The sequence below is a fragment of the Podarcis muralis genome, chromosome 5 (assembly GCF_964188315.1).
Source record: "Podarcis muralis chromosome 5, rPodMur119.hap1.1, whole genome shotgun sequence".
Taxonomy (NCBI): Eukaryota; Metazoa; Chordata; class Lepidosauria; order Squamata; family Lacertidae; genus Podarcis; species Podarcis muralis.
The window spans coordinates 55,219,357-55,239,303 of NC_135659.1; the positions used below are offsets into that span (position 1 = coordinate 55,219,357).

Consider the following 19,947-nt stretch of genomic DNA (forward strand, 5'->3'; position numbering starts at 1 on the left):
TGGGAACGCTCACCAAAGATTTCTGCAAAAGCTGATTCATCTGAAGGCTGCTCGACCCCACTTTACAGGGTAATTCATTCCACACACATACCCGACATGCTTTCTTTCCTCCCCGCCAAGGCTAGCTGTGGTGCTTCATGTTCTCTCCCATGGCCCCGGCTAGCACTCTCTGTCCACAGGAATGTGCCAGGGATGGGGAATGATCCTCCCCTGCAGAGCTGTGGGAATGGCTGGCAGCCTCATCAGTTCAGTAAAAAATTCAAGGTGGGGGGAAATGGTTGCCTATAAGCAGCTCAGGCTTTGCAGCCCTTTCCAAGGCTGTGGCACACAAGACCCATGATCCTTGCACAAATCGGGCATGGCACTCTTTGGGAGGAATAGAAAGTTTGTTCCTGTCTTTGTCAATGGCAAAGTTCTCACTGACTTTGTCAAGGAGGACCAGGCTCCTGCAAGGAACGCCATGCTTGGCCTTTGTTTGTTGCTAGCTTATTCTAGGTCACGTTAACCTCCTATTCTACACACCCTCCAATTAGTCCTAATATTGTTGGCTTGCTCTAATAGCGGTTTAGCTTCCAGGCTGCTGCGAAGGTTGAGAAATGTATGCAGCAGGTATAAACAAGTGAGTGCTCTCCCATCTCTTCCTCTCTCTGCAGCTGGTGCTATACCAATAGACTGAGCACCACTTGCCTCCTTCCAAAGCATTTCCACTGATGAAATGGTCCACCAAACCTCAGGTCTACATGGCCTAGGCTCTTTCCCAATCCAGGATATTTATAAATATCCCCAATACTGCAACATCGAATGCCACTATTTATTTGTATTACCCTTCCTTGAAGGAATGAATTTTGGAAACGGTGCCCTGGAAAGAGATGGTGCTTAGTATCCATGCTGACCCCTTCCACACTCTGAGCATAAACATTGTTGGAGGCAGTATGGGTGGGAATCAGCTAGCAAGTCCTGCTTGCAGAAGCCAGTGCATGGGCTCCTACTAGTGCAATGGGTTTTGCTCTCCCTTACCTCCCCACTGCAAGCTGGCATGGGAGAATCACCAGAACAGTGCACGTGGGAGGAGCTGAAGCATTTGCTTTGACAGAACAATTGCCATGGTTGCTACATTGAATTTCTCCCTATGCCTCAGACTCCCAGTGGTTGGAAATCACAGGTGGGGGAGGGTATTGTTGTGCCACTCAGATTCAACTTGCAGGCTTCCCATGGGCATCTGGTTGGCCGCTGTGAGAACAGGATGCTAGACTAGATGCTAGACTTTGGAATGCTCTCCCCAGGGAAGTTCGCCTGGCGCCTTCATACACCTTTAGGCACCAGGCAAAAATGTTCCTTTTAAATTAGGCCTTTGGTTGACCTGAGCAACATCACATACCCTTTTAAAATGTGACTCTTTTGGGGGGGGTGTGTATTATTGGGTTATTACTTTTATTTTTATTTTATATACTGCGATCTTTTTAAGAGAACTATCCTGAGAGCTCCAAGTATAGGGTGGTATATAAATTCTAATAATAATAATAATAATAATAATAATAATAATAATAATACTAGATGGGCCTTTGGCCTGACTCAACAGGGTTCTGACTTTGTTGCTGTTGTGTGCCTCCTTTCTCTGTCCTGATATGCTATACAGATTCAGCCAGATGCAGGTCACGTGAGTGGCACAGACCTACCACACCATCCGCTGCTGCCTAAACAGTTTGAGGATGTGCCTGCCAGTGCCTGGAGATTGGCAATGGAGGTGATGCTCACTGGCATGCCTTTATGATCAGTTAGATAGGAAGGTGCAAGGGACAGGGCCTTCTCAGTAGTGACCCCTTGTCTATGCAGTCCATCTCAGGGGATGTGCAGTTGGCCTCTTCAGTCTTGGTATTTCAATCTTGGTGTTCAAAAAGAATTCAATGCCTCTCTGTTCCAAGTGACTTGGGATTCTCAAATGTTGTAATTTTTGAAATGCTATAGTGTTTCCATTTTGTGCTTTATGTTGTTGTTTATAGTTATTCATATTGTTGAACATTACTTTGAGAAGACTTTGTCTGGAGAGGCGGCCCAAATGTGCTTAAAAACAAATAAGTAAATATAGATTGAATGTGAATGTCATCAAAAATCAATAGGGCTTACTTAAGAGACAATGTATTAAGAATGGGAGAATTTCTGGTTCAGAAATCTAACATGTGAAACAAAGGTCACCCCATTTCCACTAAGAAGATGCACATTGTTCCCTTTATGCTCCCTTCAAACATTTCCTCACCCCTTGTTTTCTAGTTTGGTGTGCTCCTGTTTTGTAACTGGTCTAATTTCTTGAATTATTGAAGCCTATCACACAATGAGGGGCAATGACAGGGTAGAGGCTCAGGCAGACCCATTCCCAAGTAAGGATGGGGGTGGAAATTCAATTCAGTTTGCATTTAAGGCTGGACCTACCTACCAATTCACATTTTCCGAAACAATATACGAACCGAAATACATCCAGCCTTCTCTGAATTTTGCAGTGCTATTCTCCAGTCAAATAAACACCTATCGTATAGTGCATATGAAGATGCATCTCTTGTGAAAACAACATTTTAAACAATGCTTTATCCTAGGAGATATTGCTTTGGAAGACAGTGTATATTAGGCAAAATTGCAGAGGAAAAATGTGTAGAGCAGGAGAGATTCGCTGATGAATTTTCACAAGGACTGATAATAAAGAAAAAAACCTCAGCAAGCTCCAACTGATGTGGAAATGTAGAACCTAAGGCTGGAAAAATGTGAAGGTGAGGGGGAAATGAAATTTACAGATTCACCCATCCCTGTTCTCAGGTAACTAAAAATGCCAGCGTGTTTCCCCTATAGCGAAGCCGGCTCTTGCCAGATGGTTCCGCTTATCCCTGTGTGCTATCGGTGAATCCACGTCATCTTCTTCCCAACCTTGTTACCCAGGAACAGCCAACCTGTGGAGAAAAACCAGGGTCAGGAGGAGGGGCCAGAGGAGAAGAGACAACACGATCCGCAGGGGCCAGGCGACGGGAGGGGTTGTCTCGTTCCACCGAATGTCAGGGGAGGAAAGGAGAGGGAGGAGGAGGAGGAAGGGGAGAGAGAGAAAAAAAGAAAAGCAACACTGTCTCTCTCTCTCTCTAAACCGGCAAGCTGGTTACCGGCCAGGTCTTCAGGAAACCCCCTCATAAAAAGTAGGCAGAGCTGCTAGTTTATGGTGATGAGAGGCCGGGGAGTTTGCCTTTTACTTCTGGGATGAGCAATGCAGAGGCTCTGGGAGGGAGTCGTCGGGGGGAGAAAAGAGAGAAGTGGAGCAACAGCAACAGCCAGTCTGGTATTGTCTTCGCACAGAGCTGTGCCGAAGTGGCAGAGGAGGGGTTAAAAAGGTGAAGGCCACAGGCCTGAGAGTGAGGAACAGAAAGAGGGAGGGGTGCGCGGAGTGAGTGTGCCTGAGTGTGTGCTTGCGGGAGAGAGAGAGAACAGAACATCCTGTACCTTCGAGCATTAAAAATGGCCCTGTGAGGGCGGTGGGGGTGGGCGCAGGAAGACAGGAGCTGTCTTCAGGGAATAGCTGCACAGAAGAAGTGGGAGGCCTCCGTCTGTGTGTGTCGAAAGGGAGGCTGCCGGGCCGGGCCAGTTGGGAATAGCAGAGAGAGAGAGCAATGACCTCCGCAAGGTCAGCCCCCTCGCCTGCCACCGTCCAGGCCTTGGCCTGCAGCTAGAGACACCGGAGGCCATTCCAGAAATGGGAACTTGGTCGCGGTGTGAGGGAAGGGCCACCAGTTGGTGGCAAAGCAGCTGCATGCAGAAAGCCCCGTGGCCAGTCGCTGGCATCTCTGTAGGGTGGGGCATGTGCCCTGTCTGAAATGCCAGAGAGCCACTGCCAGTCAGTGTTGACCAGGCGCATGGAGCCTTTTTTGGACAGGTACAGACACACTCTTTCTCTCTCTGTCACGTACACACATATTCCTCATTCGTTTCATTTATTATATTTCTGTGCAGCTTTTCACTCTCATGAACCACACAGCAGCATCCATACAACAAATAGCAAGAAGAAGAAGAGTTTGGATTTGATATTCCGCCTTTCACTCCCTTTAAGGAGTCTCAAAGCGGCTAACATTCTCCTTTCCCTTCCTCCCCCACAACAAACACTCTGTGAGGTGAGTGGGGCTGAGAGACTTCAGAGAAGTGTGACTAGCCCAAGGTCACCCAGAAGTTGTATGTGGAGGAACGGAGACCTGAACCTGGTTCACCAGATTACGAGTCTATTGCTCTTAACCACCACACCACACTGGCTCTCGTAATAGGACATCACAATCGCAACATAAACCATATAAAGTAACAAATCGCCAGGAAAGCAATTGCAAAATCATCAGTAAAACAACCAGCTCCTGTAAAACACTATTAACAAAACAACTGTAAAAAAATAGGCTAGAGAACCACAAGAAAAGTCATATTATGAAACTTGCAAAGCATTACGGCACTAAACAACATTAACAACCCAAAACAAGCTAAGCACTGTTGAATTCACTCTCTCTCTCTCCAAACCCCCATGACTCACAGCTCCTCCCTCCCTATCTTCCGTCTAGGCAAGTGAGAAGGGGCTGGCCAAGGGCACAGTCCAGCCTGGCAAAAACACTCAAGGAGGATGTGAAGCAGAGTCAGAAGGGGACGTGACTGGCTGAGGAGGAGGTATGGCCTCTGGAGAACACCACAGGTCAGATAGAGAGGCCTGGGGGACTGCATTTGACCCTCCAGGTCTGAGCTTCTCCACCCCTGTTGTAGACAATGCTGACCTAGGTGGAACCAGGGTCTGGCTCAGTATAAGGCAGCTTCAGGTGATCGATCCACCTGTGGGAAGAGTGAGTACATGTGCAGAGAGCAGTTTCATAAGCAACCCCAGGAGGCTTTGCCGACAAACTGCTGTTCATTAGCTGTTTAGAGCTGTTCGCAGATGCCTACATTGCTACAGTTCCCAGCACCCTTAACAAACTATAGTTCCCAGGATTCTTTAGGGGAAGCCATGACAGCCAAAATGGCACAAGAATGCTTTAAATATATGAAATGCAGATAAATAAAAATATTGAGTTAGATCCAGACTTAAGTTAGTTGAAATCAAGTGGTGTTAATTTAAGTCATGACTAACTTATTCCATTGGTTTCAAGGGGACCTGTGTTCAGCTTACTTGCTCCAACCTAATGGACCCTTAAAAAAAAAAGTATTGCCTGATTAATCTGGGATGCCTCTTTAGCCAATTAAAACAGGTTTTTAATTGATCAACCCAACAAATTAACTCATTAACGCACCCTCAACCTGATGCCCTCCAGATGTTGCGAGTTGTAATCCAAAACATCTGGAGGGCATCAGGTTGGAGAAGACTGCATCAAAGGTTACAGCCCTGCTGTTAATGACTGTCCATATTGGGGTATCTTATCATGCATCTCTCTGTAGTCATAAGCACAATTTCACAGGCATTCTGTTCTGGTTATCGTCAAGTGTGGAGTATCTCTTGAAGAGCTATGCAGGGCCTGTGAAATCTAGTGGAGATTTCAACATGCAGCAGAGGGTGCATTTTGCCGAACATACTTTCAAGTGTGAGCATGCGCGCACACACGCGTGCACACACACACACTAGAGCAGGGGTCCTAGTGCAGCACCTGTGAGTTCAGGGGCACCTTGAGGTTTTCCTTTCATGCCCATGAAACCTCTGAGCTCCCACACAGACTGCCCCCTTGGCCAGAAGGTGGTGAAGGTGGCTACCTTTATGCCCTTTCAAAAGTTGAGAGAGCTGAAGGTGGAAGTTTGAAAAGGGACACTCTTTCCAACTTCCTCTTTCAGCTCTATGTGCTTTCCAAGACTCAGATCAATTCTACTGGAACTGACTTTAACCCAAGTCCCTTGGAGAAGCAAAATGTGTCTGTCTGTATGCTTCTGTCTGTCTACATTAGGGGACAGTTGTGACCAGAGGGGATGATACCCATAGCAGTCACTCGAAAACAGTGTACATTGGTGCCTCACAAGACGAAATTAATTCATTCCACGAGTTTTGTTGTCTTGCGAAGCACGGTGTCGGGAAAGTTTTGGAAAAGCTTCAAAAATCACCAAAGTCTTTAAAAACCTCAAAAAAGGCTACCACACCGCGTTCTATGAGTTGCTCCTCGAAGTCAAGTCGCAACTGTATTAACGGTTTGAAGAAAAAGGAAACAAACTTGCAAGACGTTTCCGTCTTGCGAAGTAAGCCCATAGGGAAAATCGTCTTGCGAAGCAGCTCAAAAAACAAAAAACCCTTTCGTCTAGCGAGTTTTTTGTCTTGCGAGGCATTCGTCTTGCGAGGTACCACTGTAAGAAAATGTAAATCCATTAATTAGGTGTACTGTAATCTATTTATAATCTCTGAACAAATTACATGGAGATTTAGTATAAAATGAGAATGGAAAATACGCATTGTAATTATATATGCGCTTTTATTATTGTTTTTTCTCTCCTTCAGTTTTTCTTTTCTCTTTAATATTATATGTTATATGTTATATATTCTGTATTTGTATAGTATAGGAAAGAATAAAATTGAAGGGGAGAAGAAAGGAAGAGCGAAAACTCCTCATATGTGCCCATGAGCCTAAGAAGGTTGACAAGCACTGTGCTAGACTGTCTGTGTACCCTGCTGTAGAGAGGGCAGGACTCCTATGTTAAGGGGCCCGGTCATCCTCTGTTGAAAGGCCTGCCCAAGTTCAGTTTAGAGAAAAGACCCATAGGAAGGGAGAAAGGGGCCTTGAAGTTGTTCATCCACAGATAGCTCCCCCGCGGCAGACTGAGCAGCAGGCAACATCCAGGTCACCCGGCCACAGTCTTCCCTTCTTTGGTGAGATGTGTGGTATTTTTACTTGAATTACAGTAATTATTTCTAAATTTGCAGCTGTACCTATAAATTAGCATATGCAAACCAGTGTGGTCCCCCTAACACACAAACACCTGACAAGAACCTTGGCAATGGAGGCATAAAGAAAGGGGTAGAAATGAAAGAATGCATATCATTCTGCCACTAGACAACCTTTGATCAAAGGTTACAACAGATTTCAAGGCATGGCAGAGAACAATAAGGAAGACTGTCATTTTACGTGAAGGTCTGCAATGGTAACATGATGACAGGTACATTAAAATAGAAAAAGCATCTAATGTGTGGATCTGGCTACGTGCAAGCAGAATTTTATGGGCAGATGCTATTTTTATCCCCAGTAAGATGTTTGGGGTCAGGAAGGGTCCAGTTGCAGAGGTCACAGAGTTGTGTTTGTTGGCATGGTCCAAATCACTCTGCTCCTTAGCTCCAACACAATTCCCTGCAAAGCAGGTAATCATGACCAAGGTCTTGTGCATATGTGCAGTTGCTCTTGAGGTCCACTTCACATGGTGTGGAAAACACTTTGGCCTGGGAGGAAGTGGGAGCCCCTGTGTGTGGACTGTCAGATTTCCTACAGCTTTTGAGGATGGGGATGGCTTCCCATGTAAATAGTTTCCATCACAGGAGTGTTTTGGCAAGACCATTCTAAAAACATTGAGCAAAACGGGGGGGGGGGGATTAAATGAGTCTGCTTCTGAGAAAGCTTCCAAATATGTGGGTCTTTCCTGCTGATAGTCTCAAAGTGTGGTTCCCAAGCTTTCAGTCAGGTCAGAAGGCCTGCATCTTAGAAACTGAGTCTTGCAGTGTCAGCAAATATAATTTGTAAATGGTTAGATACATGTCTATTTCATTGCCAAGAACAGTTTCTGGGAAAACCTTGGAAGCTAAGTGCACAACATAACTTGAGAATGAGATGACTATTCTGTAAATGAGATCTGCAACAAAATAGTGCAGTGTGAAATGCTGCTGTCCAAGATGCTAGCTGCTCCACTGTTCCCCTTCTTTATCTTTATATTTCATCCCCGCCCCAACAGCCAGGCTGCGTACACATGACATCTTGTTCTAGAATCAGTGGAGGCTTGGTTTTTTCCTATGTAAATCTGCACACCATCTAGATCTTCTCCTTCTTTTTGCCCCTGAAAAGTACTTCTTGAGAATCTGGTTTCGTTCCAAATATAAAAGCTCATTATAGATTGATTTGGTATTACTCTGCACTGTGCCCATTTGAAAACAGATGTAGGCAGTTCTGGCAATTGGGGGTGTATCTACACCTGCCCAAGGATGCTGAGGGCATATACCAGGATCGGAATCACTGCTTCCTTCTCCATTCACCTGGGGCATGTACAGGGAGGAAAAGGTGTGGATGACCTAATCAAGGGGGAAATTTTCAAACATTTATCAAACAACCACACCCACCCTTGTGGACAGCAGGATCTAATCAATCTGGATTGACAGCAGCATGATGAGGACAAACATGAGAATGAGAAAAACTGCTTTTTGTGCTGAACATAAGAGAGCAAATCATTCTATTTTATTTTGGCAGATTGTGTTACCCCATATATTCCCACTTGACTGCTTCAATATGCAGAACCGACTATGTTACAGGTGCCACATAATATTCATCCCACACTTTTCAGAAATCTTTTTTTTTTGGAACTCACTACCTATTGATATCAGGCAGACACCTTTGCTGTCTTATTTAAGCACCTGCTTAAAACAATGTTGTTTAGGCCAAGCATATCAAGACATGTTAAAGTTACCTGTGTTTTATCACTTTTTAGCAACCGTTGATTTTAATTATCTTTGAATGTTTTAAAATACCCATATTTTAATCAAGAACTTGGTTTTACTTTATATTCTCTTAAACCGCTTAGAGATTTTCTGGCAATCAAGAGGTATAGACCTTTTGTTAAATGAATAAATCAATCTACTCTTTTATTCCATTCTGTTCTAAGTTCTGTGTTTCCGTTCTCATAGAAGGAGACTCTCCACCACCACCTGCCCCCCTGCCGTGGTCTTGGGGTTGTTGCTTTCTACTTCCTTTTGAGCTTTGAGGCTCAGAGCTTGCCAACCAGAGGGGCAACTCGTGAAATAAACAGCGGATCTAAAATAACAAAAAGGAAGTGGTTTTAACGTGTGTGCAGTAATTTCTCATCCTTTCCTGCCCATTGCCAGTAGCAGATGTGAGGTTAGATGGGCAGTTGCTCTGATCCAATTGACTTGATGGCATAGTTTGACAAAGTCAGAGAGGTAGAAGAAAAGCTACAGGGATGGGTATTTGAGGTGGAAAGGGAGCAAAAGAAGATCCTGTGAGTGGGAGGCTACAGCCTTTGCTACAGCCTGCTGAAGAGGCAGTAGGTGGAGAGTTCCCATATCAGTGTGGGGTTTCTCTTAGGAACAGAAGTCCTGAATGCCTTTGCAGCTGATCCTTATATGTACCAAGGTTTCAAACCATGCTAGTCCACTGTACATCTACAGAGCTGTGAAGAATGACCCTAAATCCAGTGCAGACTGCACAACCCCTGCGCACTTGGCTTCCCACAGTGAATGCAAGCAGAATGCTACATCCTCCAGCAAAACAAAAGTAACACTCACTGTGCAGAGAAATGTCTAGAGAATACTTGAATAAAGAAGAAAGGAAGCAAGACCAGTTTGGAACCTGAGTAACATTCTTCACCCACAACATCTCCTTTCTGACTCACCAGGATACAGCATATAGAAGTGTTACATTCTTCAGTCTGGTCTCTGGGGAGCCCCGGGCCATCTCAGGGGTTTTGCTGCCCTCTTCTGGGGCCTGCCAGTGGTTCTTCAAGGAGCAAGGCTGATGCCTCCTTCCACCTCCAAGAGCCCTGACCCAAGCACTCCCAATGCCTGTAAAATTGCTTCCAAGCAGTAGGCTGGCTGTGAGTCCGAGGCTGCAGAGGATAGTCCTCTGTTTGTTGAGGTCAAGTCTGGTTTACAGATCAGGAACCACGAGAAGGGAAAGCAGAGGCCTTGAAGTTGCCCACTGAGGTGACTGAGCAAGCCCACAGCTCACCTAGTCACGGTCTTGGTGAGGTGCATTCTATTTTTATTTAAATAATATTAATTCTTTCTAAATTTGCAAATCTGGACCGTCTCTTTGTCCTTTTTGAGGAGAGACATTTCTTCTCTTGCTGGCAATATGTAAGTGGCCACCCAACTGAGTAAGTTTGTTCTGCACAAGCGTATTCTTGATGCAGTGCATATTTTATTTCTGGGAAGGCATGGCAAGTTCATGCATATTCTCTAGCGTGTGGCCTCCAGAAAGTTGCATATGAGGAAATGTGGCCCCCAGGCTGACCTCTGCTCTAGGTAGTTATGTTGTTAGAAGGAAATAGATGGATGAGCCTAAGGAGGTCCGATGAAACAGATGCGCACTTTCCAGGCTTCACTGTTGCCTTTTCAGAGTCTAAAAAAGGTGTCCCCCCTTAAATTAGGACCCATATTAGGAAGTTGCCTGGAACCAAGTCAATGTGTTTGTCTCTGTAGCTCACTATTATCTATTCTGACTGACAGTTGCCCTCCAGGGTCTCAAGCAGATGTCTTTGACTTCCCACCTCAGAGATGGGGAACCTGTGGCCCTCCAGATGTGGTTGGATTCCAGCTCCCATCAGCTCTAGCCAACTTGGCCAATGGTTAGGGGTGATGGGAGTTATAATCCAATAACACCTGGAAGGCACCATGTTCTTTGTAGTAGCTGATTCTTCTAAGATGAAATACCAGGGATTGAATTGGGGGATTTTGGCACGCAAAGCATTTGCTCTTCCACAGAACTATAATCCCTTCCTGTATTTTACTGTTTGAGATTACATTGAGAAGTAGTCTGTCAACTTCTCACAATGTTTTGATAACATCAGCAAGTGGGGAGGGAGGACTCAGAAGTCTTACCTCTCATATCCTGTGATGATGATGTGCCACAGTTGTTATGGTGGACTCAGGTGACATCACAAACCATGTAATGAGCAGTCAAGTATTTCCATAGGTGGTTGTGTTGGTGGGTTTCTGGTGGCCAGAATTCCCTAGTAAGCTCAAGGCAGGATGAAGAAATACTACGATCTGGTAACTAAAAAAAATGTGTTAACTGCAGCTACAGGAGCTACAGCCATCTATCTGGTGTCCAAGACTCTCCTATCAATGTTCAGAAGTCCCCCCTACAACCCGGATCAAATGAATTTTGCCAGTGAGTCAAATGGGATATAGGGAGATGATGACGCATTCTCACGCCACATGTTTGTTGTTGTTGTTGTTTGTTGTTGTTCCAGGAGGGTCATAGCCATATATCACTCCATCCATCCATCCATCCATCCATCACATTCATTCAGCAAATTATCTATATGCCAGGCAGATAAAAAAAAGAAGAGAATAAAACATAATGATAAAACCATACTAAAATGAAACAGCAATAAGTTTAAGAGAGATCTGGGTGGAATCTATACACACATTTTTAAAAAAGCTGTGAAAATGCTTTTTTAAAAAAGGTTTTGAAAAATAAATTGAATTTGGCATAGCTCACTGTCGCCATCTAGTGTCACGGTTGTACATTATGCTTTACAACACATTTAAAATGTTTTATTTGCAGCTGTGTAGCTGAGTCCCCAGTGTAAAAAAAAAAAAAAGTATTCAGCACAGTAAAATACTATATACAACACATAACTAAAACAACCATCACATATCTACATTAGAACCACCAACTGGATAGCTGGGACTTAAAACTAAATCTTATAAACCCAGGTCTGGGAGAGGAAAATGTTAACCAGACACCAAAGAGACAGCAATGTGGGCACCAGGCATGCTTCCCTAGGGAGAGCATTCTAGTGTCTGGGGACACTACCTCTAGTGGCCACCTTCCAAGCATCAGATTGAAAGGGCACACAGAGAAACCTTAGGGTTTGGGCAGGTAAATACAGAAGGTACTGAAGTCCCAACACGTCACTGTCCAGGAACTAATCATACATTTCCTTCATCATTGACTCTTCACTCCAGTTGTTGTGTGGTTAATGATAGCACATTTTTGTCTTTCTGTAACTCTGTTTCCTGACAGGTAATCATGTTAGTGTGCTGCAGAAGGGTGTAGAAAAAAAATATGTGGCCCCTCAAACTAATAAGCCTATCATGGCATAGGTTTCAAAGCACTGCAGTCCACTACTTCAGATTCATGAAATGTTTCCCCAAGTTAGGTAGCTACACACAGAAAGTAACACTGGCACTGATACCCATACACATCTAGGTTTCTTCAGAACAGTTGCTTGAGGCAACACACGTGAGCTTTGTGAAACAGCCTGCTCTATGCAGATTGCAGGAGGGACTGGTGGCATCAGCACAGAGAACCCCCATGCCAACTGGATAATCCAATGCCCCTTGAGATGTTGTTGGACTCCCAACTCCTAGCAACTCCTGCCAGAAAGGCTAATGGTTGGGGGTGATGATGACAGTGGTGATTTATCAATTTTTTTTATAATAATGGTTGGGGATGATGGAGTTTGCAGTCTAACGGCATCTGGAGGGCCACAGGCTCCCCATCCATGCTTTAGGAGGTATTAAAATGTCCACAGAAGCTTCCTGTCACTTCTGTTGCACTGATGCAGAAATGCAGGAAGTTCTGGATCAAAAATGTCCGTAAGTTGTCCTAATTCACCTCTGGATTATTGCTTCTAGATCTAGCCGTTGAGTATTATCCAGCTCCATCTGCAAGAGCAAATGTTCCTGGAGAGCTCAGGAGACTCCTGCTGTCTCTCAGCCCAAACCTAGATGACAACTCCAAGAGGACAACGCTTCATACCATCACCCAGTGTATCTATCTGAAGGAATCAGAGGTGAAAGTCAAAAGTTGCAGGACAGATGCAACATGCAATATCAAGCCTGATTAGTGCAGTTGGCTCCTGTTCAGCATTACCATATTCCTCTAGTGATCAATGTGGCTTCGTCTCCAGTATCTTTCAAGCCAAACATTCTCACTGGTGTGGATTTAAGGTGCCGCCTTGCGCTGAGAAAAACTAGGCGGGAGTTTCAGCAGAAACTGAAACCTGCATACAAGACACAGATTGTGAAGGCTGGGAATCTATAGCTGAACTGGCCCTACTTGAGAGTATCAGTCTCTGGTTGGGGAGGTATTTTAGAGTTAATCCCCCCGACTGTTTGATGCTTGCTCTGCTATGGAAATCCTATTTGGTCCAGCATGGCTTTGTAGATTCAGAAAGCCTGCAGGTAGGCTGACAGGGCTCCCCAATTGGCAAGGTCCCACCCCTAATATTAGCTAATATTAATTCTGTGGTTTTTGTTTGTTTGTTTTTAAAAAATCAACAGCAAGGTAGCTTGAGCCTTGCAAGAGCAAATGCAGCTTCCCCATTGTGGACTATGGAACACTATTGAGCCCACTATGCCTATGGAACCCTTGGCCAGCAAGAGGTGCTCTGTGCTTGTGTGGAGCTCAAACTGGGCAGCTGATTGGGTGCATTTTTAAAAAAGAAAACACTCTGTTTCTGCTTCAGTGCACTTTCAGTACATTATTTTTAATGAATCAAAACTGGATGAGATTCTCCAAAACATAATGCTGGCCCCAAAAGGCACATTGTCACCTTAATACATGTTTAACTCCGGGTACATAGGGAATAGCTACCCATAGCAAAATAGGAATATTCCTGGGACCAATGGGAAACCAGAGTATAACTTCTGAGCACACACGAGTCCTTTGCAGTGACCACTTGTTCCTTCTACCTTTCTCTAGGAAAGTTACATGCTAAGCACCAGTGTGCATTTTATAGCTCCAATGACACTCCAGGAGTAGATAATAGCAACTGAGGGGGGAGCACTTAACCCTTTTCTTCCCCTGCCACTTACCTGCTTCAAATTGCCCTCCCCACTAGCTTTTCTCCCTGTCTAGTTTCAAATTTATGCTTGCCAATGCATTGGTGTTGCTAGTCAGAGGTATCTGACCATGATTAAATTCCATGTCCCAGTGGAATAGCTGTTCTTTCCATTTTGAATCTTAAGAGAGCATAGGCTGCTTCGGAAAGTGGGCTGGGCTGGTAAACACTTGGGTTAAGCCATAAGTGCCACAAAATCTGAAATCCCATTGTGAAATCTAGCCCTGGGTTAAGTGCTGATGAAAATTCATCACATCTCTTGCCAGTTACACCACCACCTAGACTGAACTGTCAGGTTCAGCATCTTGGCAACAAGGTGTTGTGTGAACATGAAATGCGCGGAGCACTCTAATTCAGGTGACCTCAATTCAGGCATATTCCCATCTGATAATCTGCTTCTTGCTTTCTAGGCAAATGCTTGCACCAATGATGACATTAGATTGGTGGCATTATTCCTGGATGACGGAGACAAAGCCGTCAAAACAGAGGCACTACATGCCCTCAAAGCTTTCACTGTCGTCTGGAGGTTCAAAATCAAAATCCAGGTAACCGCTGAGGGAAACGGTGCTAAAAAAACCCTCTAGTGCATCTGAAGTTCTTACCCTAGATCATTTCTAGAAGGCTTCATCTATTAACATTGCAGGGAAACAGCTTTTAAGGTTTTCTCAACTGTTGTGCCCTCCATATGCCTTTCTTCCTCAGCATACTGTTAATATTAATTTGGTCTGTTTCATTTCTGCTGCTGATTTTATGTTGATTGTTCATATGTTTTGCCTATTTTTATTTTACTGTTTTAAAATTATTTTTGTAAGCTGCCTTTCAGATTTTTAATACTAATAATTTTTATTTATACCCCGCCCTCCCCAGCCAAGGCCGGGCTCAGGGTGGCTAACAAGCAATAATAAAAACAAGTTGAATGATTACAACTTAAAAACAACATTAAAATACAACATTAAAATATTGAAACATTGAAACATTAAAATGTAGCCTCATTGCAGGAGGAGAAAGGAAAAGAAAAAAGAAAGAGGGAGGGAGGGAATCAAATTTTAAGGGAAATACCTATAAGAAATAAAATAAACAAAGACTGGGAGCAAGAAGGTTCAGTGCCCTGCCTCTCTGTAAGGCAGAAACATAAGAATATAAGAATAGTCCTGCTGGCTCAGGAAACTGACCCATCTGGTCCAGCATCCTGTTCTTACAGTGGCCGATCAGATGCCTATGGCAAACCCTCAAGCAGGAACTGAGCACAAGAACATTCCCCTTTTTTGGGTTTCCAGCAACTGGTATAAGTATTACTGCCTCCCAACGTGGAGGCAGTGCCTAGCTCTCACGGCTACTAGCCATTGAGATAACCTTATCCTCTGCAGATTTGTCCAGTCCTCTTCTAAAGGCAATTAAGTTGGTGGCTGCCACTTCCTCCAATGGCAAAATAGCTTTGCCTTTGCATGGAAGGGACTTACTGTATATATTAGGATAACGGCACAGGGAAAGGGTTAAACCCTCCACCCCCAGCACTGCAGCCCCAGTCAAAATCTTAACACCCTCCACAGCTGCTTTTTACATAAAAAAAGAGGGTTCCTGTTCATGGATCCAAACTCTCCCTTATCATGTTTCATTTGAAGTTGCCTGCAGGAAGTACATGAAATTAGTCAATTCCGCCTCAGCCCCCAATGGGGGAAAGACCATAGCTCAGCAGCAGAGCACCTGCCTTGCAGGCAGAAGGTCCCAGGTTCAATCCCGGGGGACCCAAAGTCAGACGGGAAGACACTCCCTCTCTGAAACACTGGAGAGCTGTTGCCTAATCAGTGTAGACAGTATTAAGCTAGATGGGCCAGTGGGTCTGACTCAGTATAAAGCAGCTTTCTTGTATTCCCTATCGGTGGTGGACTTTGGGCTTCACAATCTCAGTGGGGCCTTGTGCAACACCAAAATTTGGCACCCACCCATTGTTCGTCATTGTTGCAGCGCCTCCTGCAGGCGAACTGGTTGTGCTCCCCTAATCCGCCTCTGTCCCTATGTTTGCATGGAACTTTGGATTGTAGCAGCTGACATGAAGTTAGGCTGCACAAACAACTGTGCTCTCTTTCTGCTTCCGTGAACCCAATGATTGGCTGGTATGCAATTTAGTTTTTACTCAGAATAAACCTGTTGAAATGAACGGACTTTGTCATGCTCATATTAGTGAGTAAAACTTAGCTGAATTCCACCCATGATTTTTAGTGAATCAAAACTGGATTAGTCTCACCAATGTTTGGCATCTTGAGCCCCAACGGAGCACTGTTTTCGTCCCGTGCATGTTAGAGCTACAAGGGAACTTTAAAAAGAGCAATTCCAACCATCACCACCAGAGGACACCTTAGCCACTGAACATAAGACACTGCTTTGTGTTTTGTCCTTGTTTTCATTCACATTTTAAAATTTTGTTTTGAATGGGCAGAGTCCTTGCAACGGGCTGAGGTTGCCCTCAGCTGCAGCCAGAACTGAAACCTGAATTCTGGGCCAAAGGCTTTGTTCAAAACAAATTATAGGGATTTTTAGCATTTTGACTTCCTTTATGTAATCCGTTCTGCCTTGAGTGTTTAATTTCTTGCAGAATGTGAAACATTTCGCAAGGACTAGGCTGGCAGAGCGTGAGGAAGGAAGGGAATGAAAGCGGGTGGAGTGAAACATTAACCGTGGTAGACCATAATGACTGGAAACTAAAGTTGCAATGCTAGACGCACTAACTTGGGAGTAAGCCCCCTAAATGCAGTGGACCTTACTTCCGGGTAGACATACATAGGTTGCTTGGGACCTGGTAATCCCCACTCAGCTGGGAAGCTCACTGGGTGACCTTGGGCCAGACCCTATCTCTCAGCTTAACCAACCTCACAGGGCTGTTGTGAGGATAAACTGAAAGGGGAGAACCTATGGCTCCTCAGAGGAAAGGGGGAATAGAAATGTACTCAAAATAAAACAAAAGTAAATAAATGCATAAAAATACATCATTAATTTTATTTAGTTCAACCCCCCCCCCCAAGACTCACAAAGCATCTCTGCCACTACCTACATCATTTGCACCGAAATGTGCCTGATAATCGAGAAGTGAGGAGCTCTTGAGGCTCACATCTCCCAGAAGGCAACACCCCTTGACCTTGAATACTAAAAATATAGGACGAGCTGTGATGACCGATGATTCAGTTGGTTAGAGCATGATGCTGATAATGCCAAAGTAGTAGGTTCGATCCCGGTAAGGGGTAGCTGCATATTCCTGCATTGCAGGGGGTCAGGAGAGCCAGTGTGGTGTAGTGGTTAAGAGCGGTAGTCTCATAATCTGGGTAACCGGGTTCGCGTCTCCGCTCCTCCACTTGCAGCTGCTGGGTGACCTTGGGCCAGTCACACTTCTCTGAAGTCTCTCAGCCCCACTCACCTCACAGAGTGTTTGTTGTGGGGGAGGAAGGGAAAGGAGAATGTTAGCCGCTTTGAGACTCCTTAAAGGGAGTGAAAGGCGGGATATCAAATCCAAACTCTTCTTCTTCCTCTTCTTCTTCCAACTATGATTCTACGATAATCAGTGGCAAAAGCAAATACATGCTTTGGGTATTCTCAGTCACTCTTTATTCTGCTCCTTCCCACGATTCTGAGCAGAAGCTGAAAAACAGGTACAGGGGGTGAGGTCTGGTCTGGATGGTACCCTGATATGATAGTCATCATAGCCATAAAAGGACTATTTACACTTCACCCTGGATTGCTTGTAGGCGGTGGTGCCTCTAGGAGCCCTCTCAACAGAATGAGCCGGAGGCCTGAAATGCTGTGGCAAAGACTTACCACCTTTTGAAGCACTCGTTGCCATCTGTGGGGTGGGGGCCTAACTGCCTGCAATACTGCTGAAGGGCAGAGTGCGAGTCTTTAAAATAAAATGCTGGTCTGTTTTATGATGCAGGAATACGTTCCCAAGATTGTTGAGCTGGTGACTGGCTCCTGGGACCCCACCCTTCAGGTTGCTGGGTTGAGGCTGCTGAACGGGTTGAATATTCCAGACAACACCCACACTCTCCTGAGAGGGATGCTGCCGAACTTCCTGGAAATCCTTCTCATGGCAAACACTATGGCCAAGGTACAAAAAATCACAGGCAGGTACCTTCTCTTCCTCCTCAGGTACAGCGTTAGCCTGGAGCTGGGAAGTAGTACAACTTCATGCTCTAGTAGTTCCTAGAAGGAAACACTGATGACTAATATTTCACCTTTTTGCTAAATGAATCTTTTATTTATTACATGTGGGGTTCTGCAACAAAATGTTGCAGCCTAGAGTGCTCCTGCTTGGAGTTCCAGTCACTACATTCCATTTCAGTCTCCCTGCACTCTGGTTCCCCTCACCCACAGGCAGTCTGTTTGTTCTATTGAGTATGTACAGTCCCCACTGGGAGTTTTGTGGACCCCTCCCCTCAGGATGTTTTTCTGTGTATTATTTTTGTATTTCTGCAAACTATGGGGACTTCTGCCACACACACCCAAGACTGCTGATACCTCCCTCTTGTTCCTGAATGGTTCTTTATTGGCCACATACCGGTAATTGATGGCACTCACAGACTGAACATCAGAAGTAGAGTGAGAAACAGGATCTATACCCTGACCTTTGATCAAATTATCAGTGTGGCTTTGGAGAGCAGTTGCCAGCTCAAGTAGAAAGCACTGCATAAACCAGTGGTCTGGTTCAGTCTATAAAGTAACTTTGCACATTCATATTTTTGTCTGAAATATTTCAGTATGCTCTCTCTAGGGTTTGTGTTACCCGAGTCCTCCAGTAAGTCCAGGCTACCTGATCATCCAAGGAGGGAAAGATCAATCTATTCTCAACTCTGAACTTACAGCCTCAATTTTTATTCTTGCTCAGAAACCCAAATCTATTGAAGAACATGGTGTAGCCTGGAAGGTTGCTCCCTTCAGCTGAAAGGAGCAAATGTCATCTTCCTTGCTCAGCGTGGCTCATCTCTTTGCTGCAGTTTGCCCCCAACCCCACTGCCCAACTAGAAAGCATTAATATTTTTTATTATAATTACTACTTTGCTTGCAAAGGGGGTCTAGTACCCACCCATGTCTGCACACCCTGACATTCTCACTTGTTTTTTCAGGTGCAGGTTCTTAAGCTTCTTAGCACGCTGGCCCAGAAGGAAGACCTGCTGCATGACATCATGAATTGTCGGGTAAGGACTGCCCTTGTGCCTGCCAGCGTGAGAAAGCTTTGCATTGGGGTGGGGGGATAAAGAACATCAGAAGGACAGAGGTTGGGAAAGGTCAGTGTTTTTCTAGAAAAAGAGGCACTGGAACTCACCATGAACACCTCTTTTGTTCTCTTAGAATGGCAATGGCACCCACCTGAGAGGCTGGAGAGTTCTGGCTGAAAAAAAGCCCTGGGATAGCTGCTCTAGTTATAGGAATTTATCCAGACATAGGCATGAGAATACATGTTGCCCAGGGACTGCAACTAGGGAATCAATGCTGGCTCAGTTGAAGCCACCTTGCATTCCAATGTACAAGAGTCAGCATCTGAATAGGAGCCAGAATCACATCCTTTGAAGGCGAACACCCTAGCCCACCCAATTTCTGCTCTGCCTGGAAGCAGCCGCACCCTTTCATTGTTGCATATTGATATTAGAAATGTCAATCTTCTAATAGGCAATAGGTAATTCATTTTCTCAGAACAGGATTATTTATTCCTTGTAGAGTGGGCGGGGCCCATGTGGGACTAGCGCTATGGCCACCAGACCTTTTGCATGCTCCAAACAATCTGGCTGCCGTACGAGACCCCTTTGACATTATTCAGTTTTGCATAATTGTGTATGTGCTGAGCATGCCCATACACAAATTCCCATGGTGGAGAAATAGGCCACATCTTCTTCTTTTAAATCCTTAGCCTCTCATAGGGAGACTTAGCTGAGAGGTTTAAGAAGTGCTGGAAAGCTGAAAGCATGGCTGCTCTGGCCTAAGGAGGAAACAGGACATGGCAGGAGTTCCTGGAAGCTCCAGCTAGGCTCATTTAGCCTGCCCAGGTGACTGAAGGATACAGCTGCAGTACACGGCAGATGGCAGCTCTGTCAGCAGAGTGGTTGCTTATGCATTAACCGAAAGGAGGAAACGTATCACCAATGAAAGAGAACAAGACGACAGGTTTTGCATAAATTTGGCAAATACTAATTTATATGTATAGGT

At 44.9% G+C, this 19,947-nt stretch overlaps 1 protein-coding gene across 8 annotated transcripts in view; it reads left to right on the top strand.

The window, feature by feature from the left end:
* Nucleotides 1–19,947, top strand: part of LOC114599203 (armadillo repeat-containing protein 12-like) — a 53,007-nt gene that overhangs the window by 29,714 nt on the left and 3,346 nt on the right. The window contains exons 1-7 of one of the 8 annotated variants that reach the window (XM_077928856.1): nucleotides 1,553–3,173; nucleotides 4,569–4,671; nucleotides 6,527–11,075; nucleotides 12,551–12,708; nucleotides 14,169–14,303; nucleotides 17,681–17,854; nucleotides 18,870–18,941. In XM_077928856.1, the coding sequence (XP_077784982.1) occupies nucleotides 10,934–11,075; nucleotides 12,551–12,708; nucleotides 14,169–14,303; nucleotides 17,681–17,854; nucleotides 18,870–18,941 (681 nt within the window). In that variant the 5' untranslated portion in view covers nucleotides 1,553–3,173; nucleotides 4,569–4,671; nucleotides 6,527–10,933. Of the gene's footprint in view, nucleotides 1–1,552; nucleotides 3,174–4,144; nucleotides 4,672–6,526; nucleotides 11,076–12,550; nucleotides 12,709–14,168; nucleotides 14,304–17,680; nucleotides 17,855–18,869; nucleotides 18,942–19,947 lie in introns of those variants that run through there. The other 7 variants (XM_028733972.2, XM_077928858.1, XM_077928860.1 and 4 more) reach the window with 7 other exon arrangements.